Genomic DNA, 10,013 nt, shown 5'->3' on the forward strand with positions numbered 1-10,013 from the left:
TTTATTTTTTGCGTAAAGGTCAGCATGTGACTTTTATTTGCGAACATGAAAAATAAATCGCAAAAATGCATTTGATGCAAATCAACGCTTAAATATATACAATTTATCAAAAGATTAATACCAATTTAAAAAAAAATCTCATTTCTGTTACTCAGACTTCATTACTTCATACTTATCATATTATTTCCATAATTTGTTAAAGATTACTAACAGTATGTTATTGTATGTAAATAAAAGAGAAAGTAACAGTTATTAAGAACAAGAACAAATGAATTGTTTATCTCACACCAAACCATTAAAAAACAACAAAAACGAATAAAGGTCATACCAAACCATTTAAATAGAATTAATTTTATAACTGTTATTTTCAGTGATTTATTTTTATCACAAAAATATAAATCACAATTTGGGTTTTTTGGTATATGGACGAGTTATTTTCGATCTCTGTTATAAACAATAAATTAAATTTCAATAATATTAGGTAAAATTGTTCAAGTCATTTTGCCAAAAGTAAAATTCTGCTAGAGGGGAAACAAGCAGTATGTTTGTTTGCCTGCTACTTTTATTATCAGCCTAATTATGAAAAACAATTCATCGGTAGTTTTTTCCCTTACTCGTTTTTTTAACATAGAATTTGAATAGGATAAATGAGAAAAGGGAAAAAACTCCCGGGGAATTTTTGTGAATTTCAATGATAACACAAGCGTTCCTTTCTATCAAGAATTGCACGACAAAAAGAGCCGTCCAATTCTCAAATTTAGTTTTGATTGTTACAATAACAAAACATGATAAATTTTCACACGAAACACTCGCTTGGGATATAGAAACGGGTATAAAATATTGATACAAATACTAATCTATAAGGGAATTTTAAAAGTTATACATATTCGGTTGATAATGTCCTAGTGTATTTTTAGTGAATTTTTGTTCCTCTCGAAATTGGCTCATTATGAGTCCGAATGCCTTTCATTTTATATTTTGAAAAAAGTGTGTTGATGATCAAAATGTTTTGGAGAAAACTAATTTTTTGTGAAAAAAGCGGTTTAAATTTTTTCCGATTTCGACATTTTCCGAATTTCTATATCGGAAAGTTGATTTCAACAGACAAATCCAGAATATATAGTTGTTGACAATAAAAAGAAAACTTTTACAAATATTTAATTAATAGGTCACAATCCATAAATATTCAATTGCTTATATCTCAGCCATTTATGGACCAATTTTGTGGATTTTCAATACCGTCATTCTCGAACATATATGTATCTGGTTCCAAATTACCGCCTTCGATATCGAGTAAAATTTATCGTAATTTTCTTATTTGAGATTATGGCATTCGATATCCAGCAAGAAATTTAGTACATTTTATCATAATTTTGATATCGAAATCATTTTTCGATACGATAGCTCATTCGATCACGAATGCGATAATTTGGCCCATGATATATTGGTCCGGAGTCTGTAAGATATCAGCGGCCTTTGGAAAGTAGATTTAAGTTAACATACGGACAGATGGGCAGACGTACATACTTCGATATTTCAACTTACATATCTATAAGAATCCGGAATATATTGGTATTTTTTAAAATTTTTAGCTTTTATTTTGATACATTTGTTCGATATAAATTTATTCAAAGTATTGGTCATTGTTAGCTATGACATTTTCCCATCTTTTTGGCAACATATGGATTACGAGCCAATGGAACTGCTCTTCTTTTGATGGCAAGAACGAATTAAGCCAATATCGGATACTCTGTTCCAAAGTGAAGCGTATTCCAGAGAGAGCATTCTGCTCCAATCGAAACAAGTAGTAGTCGGACGGGGCAAGGTCCAAAATATAAATCGGGTGAGGCAAAACTTCCCAACCACTGGGCGTTTTTCGGCCAATGCTCACTTCAAACGAATCTGTTGTATTCGGTAGAGGTTCCCTGTGATGGTCTGGCTCATAATAGACAGGACCCTTTTGGTCCCATCAAATACCTAAGCGCCATGAACGATCACATACGATCTATTACGCTTCGGGTTATCGTAATGGATCCATTTTTCATAGCATGTAATGATTCGGTGCAATAATGATTTTCTTTTATAGCCTTCGAACATCATTTCGGAAATCCAAAATCGGCTTGTATGGCAATTCGTATGGTACCAAATTTCCCTGCTTTTGGATGAATCCTGCAGTTCGCAAACGTTTTGAAATATTTTGAATATCAAATTTATATATCGTCACCTAAAATGCAAAATAACGTAACATCATTTAAAAAATTTTTAAAGTGATCGGCTAAAAACCATTGCAAAAGGAAAGTATCGCTGATATAAACTTAATCACCCTTATCGTGGTTGGCGTAAACGTCTTACGCCTACGTCTGTTTCGTACTAGATTAAAGATAAAATGAAAACTGTTTCTTTAATCTAGTACGAAACTGTCGTAGGCGTATGACATTTACGACAACCACGATAAGGGTGAATATCTCATTTAATTTTTAAACACAACGACATACATTTTGAAATTAAGATTTAGTTTTCTTTTATTATTTTTTATGTCATTCATCATTATCTATCAAACATTAGATTTTGGAATTTTTGTTGTGACGTTGTTTTGCATTTTAGGTGACGATATAATCTTTCATCTTATGTAGAAGTGAATAACTAGCAGGCAATCGAACAGACCATGTTTTTATAGATTCAAAATCAATACCGGGTTTATATAACATTCATAATGGCGAGATGTCAAAACCAAAGTTCAATAGTTATAGAATTGGGTGTTTTTCTCAAATTGAAGACCAAGTAACTGATAAAATAAAGAACGTAAATTCTTGTACATATATTGTTTGAGTTTTCGCCTTTTTGAGACACATTTTCTTGATAAACATATTCTTTATTAATTTTAATTGTTGTTAAATATAATTTTTTTTAAATAAACTGTTCGCGTATATGGTTAGTTAAAACCTAACAACTAATTTACATACAACTGAATCTTTAAAACTAAACAATACACACAATACTGACTTTTAGTCTTGATGATTTTTGATTGGCTTAACTTTACAAACGCTTCCTTCCTTTAAATCCAATGAGTTAACTGCATAGTACCATCTTCTGTCCTTTGAGTGTCCATTACACTCATTTGGCGTACCAAGCGTCTCATAGATGGTCGACTTGGACGACTACCATCCAAAGGTGTACGTTCATCTACAATAGATTTGGGTCGTTGGCGCCTACCGCTAGTCGATGCATTCATTTCCAGCTCAACATCTGAGGCGGTATTTGAGTGTAAAACATCAAGATTTTCATAAGATGAGGGCTGAGAAGCAGTAGTTTCGGCTGATCGACAATGAAGGCAGGCATTTAAGTTCCAGTCTTTGCCAAATTCTTCGCCTTCTTCGATAGTTTGTGGCAAACGATGGTGCAGAGTTTCAGGTAATCTAAGACCAGTAATACCACCTAGCATGGAAACAAAGCCCATGATAACCAAAGGTAATTTTAGATTTTCTTTGCCCTAGGAAAAGAACACAAATTAAATATGTAACATATGTAAAATTTCATTAAATTTCTCTTACCAAATATGTTACAAATGGTATAACTATAAGACCCAGACCTCCCACATAACTGGATACACCAATGCCTATGCCACGCACCTGGGTAGGATACAATTCACCAGCAAACGGATATATAATTAAAAATGAAGCGGAAAGTAAAGCTTTGGACACTAAATACAAGATTAATGTTTCATCGACAGCATCATCGGGTATCATAACAGTTATAACACAGGCCACTCCTCTGTAAGGAAACAAATTATTTTATTTTTGTTTTTTTTTTTATAAATATTTCAAAAACTTACCCCAATATCATGGATAAACTTAAAGGCCATCTACGACCCCAACAGTCCATTAAATACCAACATACCAAATAACTTGGTATTTCCACTACAGCTGATAGAAAGAAGCTGACATATTGATTGCTGCCCAGTGAAGGTCCATAATAGCTCAAACCCAAATACACGGTTTCATTCGCAAACCAGCTTAATGTTATTAATATGGTTTTCAAACGCATATTTGGAGTTCTAAAGAAGAATTTTCAATTAAATCCTTTATTCTTTAACATAGTAAAGTTTCAAACTCAAACTCACCTGCACAAATCAGCTAGACCTGCATTAACAGTTTTCTTTTTCTCTTTTAGTTTATTACGCGATATTTGTGCCTCAAGTTTTATTTTAACTGCTTCCGGAAACTGATTGCCATTCACTCTTGCCATATTTTCCAATATCTTTAAAGCCTCCTCTAGCCGTCCTCGCATTAGCAACCATCTTGGTGATTCTGGCATTACAAATAAGTACAAAAAATATATATAGAAAGGCACGGAGGTGTAATAGGAGAGTTTAACCCAATCCCTTTCTAAATAGGTCACCACGGAAAGTAACATAATGCCCGAAGTGTAGAAGGTGCAAGTCATAACGGTAACAAATGAACGATAACTTTCGCCAACCAGTTCGAGAGCTAAAATAAAATTAGTTATGCAATTTCAATTACCCCCATTAACACGAAGCCTGGTTATGGCCTAACTAATAGTAATACTGTCGGTTAAAAATATTTTTGTATGAAAACTGTCAGTTTAACTATTAGTTAATACATAACTAGACTTCGTGTTACTGGGGGTTATACATATATTATGATGTTAAAAAAATAGAGAAATTCCAGGCTTATTTAAAAAATTTCCAACTCTAAAAGGCATAAAAAGTCTACTCTAATTTAAATCCAAATATTTCGTCTTTCAAAGACCTAACTCAGTTGTCAATTGTTCTCCCACCACTTCCTCTTAATTTGTATTTGGATTCATACGAAAAGAGAACAGTATTCCAAGAGCGGCCTCATTTGACCTGCGGATAACATTTCTAGAACTAAAGGGCCGTTTGAAAGACCTATCTATGGCATTATGTGTGGAATATAACATCGTTCAAGTGAACGCCGCGACGTCGCTGGGTCGTGCGCTTCCGAAATGTCAAATTTTCCATGACTCAGGCGCATAAATCAGGCTGACATGGGTTATGTTAGCTTTGTGTGCCGCTGTGGTTTGTAGCTTATTCGCACAGACCAGCAACTTAATAAACCCCTCAAGTAAAAGTGTAACGGGGTCAAATCACGCGATCTCGGAGACCAGTTCACATCACCTACACGTGGAATGACCATGCTCTCAAATCGCTCGTGCAGAATGTCCAATGTGGCATGAGATGTCCAGCACGTAGCGCAGTCCTGTTGAAACACATGTCTTAGGTGTCCATCCAGTCCAAAATGAATTGGCAATCATCGACCTATAGCGCTCATCGATGCCTGGCCAATATCGTTCTCAAATACCAAACAATCCACACCAAACCTGTCTTTTGCGGAATGAATTGGACGCTCTAAGATCTCTTATGGTTTGGTATCGTCTCAAATTTGCCCTTAACTCGAAATTGTATCTTTGTATAGAATTTAAACATAAATACTTACAAATAATAAATGGTATTTGATAAACAGCTGGTATGGTTAGACCGACTATAACCCGACTACCAGCCCAAGTCCAAAAATCCTTACTCAAAGAAGTGATCAAGCTGCCGATCAGCAAAGTTGCCAAACAGGTAAAATATGAAGTACGCCGTCCAGCACGATCATTTAGCAAGCCAAATAGATAAACACCAATAGGACCGCCAACATTTAAGGCTGCCAAACCAATTGTGGGATAAATATCCCGATCGCAAACTAAATCATACTAAATAAAATGAAATATATTACGCTAATTACATAAATATCCAACAAATCTTTGAAATAGGCAACAGATAAGCTATTTAAAATGAATGAACGAAATCAAAAACTACATGAATATTTAGCTGGCATTACCTAAGATGTTTGTTAATGATTTGTATGATGTTTTGTTAATAAAAACCAGATTCCATACATCTATTACTATGGAAGACCACACTTCCGTGGTGTTAAACTCCCAACCTTGTTTACACTTTTCCACAGGCCAACTGGCATTTGGTTCCAAGTCCTTTATATTGGTATTTTCAAGTATTTCACTCCAATTGACCGCATAGCGAAAACACTTGCTATGCAAACCGGTATCATGTTCCTGTAAACAAAAACAATATCAAAAAAATGTAAACAGTTTGAAATTTGTAAACAAAACTACTGCATATAGTTATCACTTTCTAGTGTATCTTTCTAGTTCATTCACACAATGTCAATGTCAAAATTTACATATGTCAATTTCTAACTATGGCTTCCTTTTTCTTGTAAATTTCCCATGAATCACTTTACCATATCTGGTGGCAAAGCCAAATGTTTTCTTTGTTCCAATGATATATTAAGTAATTCCGGTATTTTACACCAATAATCTTCAGGGGTATCAGCCATAAACAGTTGATTGAAGGCACAAAAGCCACAAGGTATACAAGCAGGCAGGCATATACCAAAAACCAATAGCTTCTGATATTTGCCAAATTCTCCAATTGTTGGCAGTATGTCATCCAGATCAAAAGTTTCCTACAAAACAACCATTATTACTCAATATGTTATATGATTTTCTTAAACCCTTTTAGGCTTACATCTTCCTCATCTTGCACTGGTTTGGCTGCTGGCTTTTTATGCATTGATTCGTCTCCATAATCACTATCATTTTCTAAAGACATTGCAAACTTGAAATTTTTAACTTATTTGTACGAAAATTTAATGAAAACTGGCATTTGTCTTGTACATGGTTGGAAAAAGACAACCAAGGAAGACCAATAACTGCAGAATGACATTTAAGGTCTTGTTTATATTCTGCTGTTTTCTTTTATCCACATTTTGCTGAAAGAAGCAACATGCTTAAAATTGCAATTTCTGTATGGTTATTTTGGTTTATTCCATTGCATTTCGATGTTAAAATGAACAATTGAATACACTATGCAAAAGGAGGGTGCAAGTTATCCAAGTTATAGAAAAAGTAATTTGAGAGTGTTATTAATGTGGGAGTTGAATCCCTACAAGTTATATACATAAATAAACACTGGCATTTTAATAAAGGGTCTTTCACTAAGCGCTTCCTATCTTTAAATTAAAATAAAACAAAGTGTGTGTGAGATATTATCAAAATTGTTTATTCGTTTGAAATGCCTATCGATGCCATTATGTATGGAAATATCCACCGTATTGTGCAAATATCATTTGATCATGGTGAGGTAACGATCTACATTTACAGTAACACGAGCATAATTGTTTAAGAAATTACATTTTTCTTATTAACGAGTTATTTTAGATTTTTTATATAAAAATCGATATTTTGGTGGAAATATGAGTGATCACAGATTATTGCCCTTTTTCCTCTAGGATCTCTTATTAACGATATTTTAGTGATTTTAGATTTTTCATATAAAAATCGATATTTGGTGGGAAATATGAGTGATCACAGAATAGTCGTTTTTCCTCTAGGACCTCTTATTAACGATCTATTAGTGATTTTAGATTTTTCATATAAAAATCGATATTTCGGGGGAAATATGAGTGATCACAGATTATTGCCCTTTTTCCTTTAGGACCTGTTATTAACGATCTATGAGTGATTTTATATTTTTTATATAAAAATCGATATTTGGTGGGAATTATGATTGATCACAGATTATTGCCCTTTTTCCTCTAGGACCTCTTATTAACGATCTATGAGTGATTTTAGATATAAAAACCGATATTTGGTGGGAAATATGAGTGATTACAGATTATTGCCCTTTTTCCTCTAGGACCTCTTATTAACGATCTATGAGTGATTTTATATTTTTCATATAAAAATCGATATTAGGTGGGAAATGTGAGTGATCACAGATTATTGCCATTTTTCCTCTAGGAGCTCTTATTAACGATCTATGAGTGATTTTATATTTTTCATATAAAAATCGATATTTGGTGGGAAATAGAGTGATCACAGATTATTGCCCTTTTTCCTCTAGGACCTCTTATTAACGATCTATGAGTGATTTTAGATTTTTCATATAAAAATCGATATTTAGTGGGAAATATGAGGGATCACATATTATTTCCCTTTTTCCTCTAGGAGCTCTTATTAGCGATCTATGAGTGATTTTAGATTTTTCATATAAAAATCGATATTTCGGGAGGAAATGTGAGTGATCACAGATTATTGCCCTTTTTCCTCTAGGACCTCTTATTAACGATTTATGAGTGATTTTAGATTTTTCATATAAAAAACGATATTTCATGGGAAATATGAGTGATCACCGATTATTGTCTTTTTGCCTTTAGGACCTATTATTAACGATCAATGAGTGATTTTAGATTTTTCATATAAAAATCGATATTTGGTGGGAAATATGAGTGATCACAGAATATTGCCGTTTTTTCTCTAGGACCTCTTATTAACGGTCTATGAGTGATTTTATATTTTTCATATAAAAATCGATATTTAGTGGGAAATATGAGGGATCACAGATTATTTCCCTTTTTCCTCTAGGAGCTCTTATTAGCGATCTATGAGTGAGAAATGTGAATGATCACAGAATATTGTCATTTTTCCTCTAATACCTTTTACTGACGATCTATGAGTGATTTTAGATTTTTCATATAAAAATCGATATTTGGTGGGAATATGAGTGATCACAGAATATCCTCGTTTTTTCCTCTAGGACCTCTTACTAACTAACGATCTATGAGTGATTTTAGATTTTTCATATAAAAATCGATATTTGGTGGGAAATATGAGTGATCACAGATTATTGCCCTTTTTCCTCTAGGACCTCTTATTAACGATTTATGAGTGATTTTAGATTTTTCATATAAAAATCGATATTTGGTGGGAAATATGAGTGATCACAGATTATTGCCCATTTTTCTCTAGGACCTCTTATTAACAATATTTGAGTGATTTTAGATTTTTCATATAAAAATCGATATTTGGTGGGAAATATGAGTAATCACTGATTATTGCCCTTTTTCATCTAGGACCTCTTATTAACGATTTATGAGTGATTTTAGATTTTTCATATAAAAATCGATATTTGGTGGGAAATATGAGTGATCACAGATTATTGCCCATTTTCCTCTAGGACCTCTTATTAACAATCTATGAGTGATTTTAGATTTTTCATATAAAAATCAATATTTGGTGGGAAATATGAGTGATCACAGAATATTGCCGTTTTTTCCTCTAGGACCTCTTATTAACGATCTATAAGCGATTTTAGATTTTTCATTTAAAAATCGATATTTGGTGGGAAATATGAGTGATCACAGATTATTGCCCATTTTCTTCTAGGACCTCTTATTAACGATCTATGAGTGATTTTAGATTTTTCATATAAAAATCGATATTTGGTGGGAAATATGAGTGATCACAGATTATTGACCTTTTTCCTCTAGGACTTCTTATTAACGATCTATGAGTGATTTTAGATTTTTCATATAAAAATCGATATTTGGTGGGAAATATGATTGATCACAGATTATTGCCCTTTTTCCTCTAGGAACTCTTATTAACGATCTATGAGTGATTTTAATTTTTCATATAAAAATCGATATTTGGTGGGAAATATGAGTGATCAAATATTATTGCCGTTTTTCCTCTTATTAACGATCTATGAGTGTTTTTAGATTTTTCATATAAAAATCGATATTTGGTGGGAAAATGAGTGATCACAGAATATTGCCCTTTTTCCTCTAGGACTTCTTATTAACGATCTATGAGTGATTTTAGATTTTTCATATAAAAATCGATATTTGGTGGGAAATATGAGTGATCACAGAATATTGCCGTTTTTCCTCTAGGACCTCTTATTAACGATCTATGAGTGATTTTAGATTTCTCATATAAAAATCGATATTTGAGTGATTTTATATTTTTCATATAAAAATCGATATTTGGTAGGAAATATGAGTGATCACAGAATATTGCCGTTTTTCCTCTATCTAATTAACGATCTATGAGTGATCACAGAATATTGCCGTTTTTCCTCTAGGACCTCTTATTAACGGTCTATCAGTAATTTTATATTTTTCATA

At 32.9% G+C, this 10,013-nt stretch overlaps 1 protein-coding gene across 1 annotated transcript; it reads right to left on the minus strand.

The window, feature by feature from the left end:
* Positions 1–3,035: 3,035 nt before the first annotated feature.
* On the minus strand, positions 3,036–6,919 carry CarT (Carcinine transporter). The gene is made up of 8 exons (XM_065500657.1): positions 6,572–6,919; positions 6,285–6,509; positions 5,923–6,096; positions 5,478–5,736; positions 4,121–4,487; positions 3,833–4,054; positions 3,552–3,771; positions 3,036–3,490 (listed from the first exon to the last, which is right to left on the minus strand). Exons 1-8 carry the CDS (start codon positions 6,653–6,655, stop codon positions 3,056–3,058), a joined length of 1,986 nt encoding a protein of 661 aa, XP_065356729.1. The 5' UTR covers positions 6,656–6,919; the 3' UTR covers positions 3,036–3,055.
* Between the last annotated feature and the right edge of the window lie 3,094 nt (positions 6,920–10,013).

The sequence above is a fragment of the Calliphora vicina genome, chromosome 2, assembly GCF_958450345.1.
Source record: "Calliphora vicina chromosome 2, idCalVici1.1, whole genome shotgun sequence".
Lineage (NCBI taxonomy): Eukaryota > Metazoa > Arthropoda > Insecta > Diptera > Calliphoridae > Calliphora > Calliphora vicina.

Excerpts from the sequence above, each read along its gene's own strand:
- CarT (XM_065500657.1), bottom strand. The coding sequence starts at position 6,655 with ATGTCTTTAGAAAATGATAGTGATTATGGAGACGAATCAATGCATAAA. Across the intron at positions 6,510-6,571 it reads CAGTGCAAGATGAGGAAGAT|GAAACTTTTGATCTGGATGA; the intron begins GTAAGCCTAAAA and ends GTTGTTTTGTAG. Across the intron at positions 5,737-5,922 it reads GGTCTTCCATAGTAATAGAT|TATGATTTAGTTTGCGATCG; the intron begins GTATGGAATCTG and ends CATTTTATTTAG.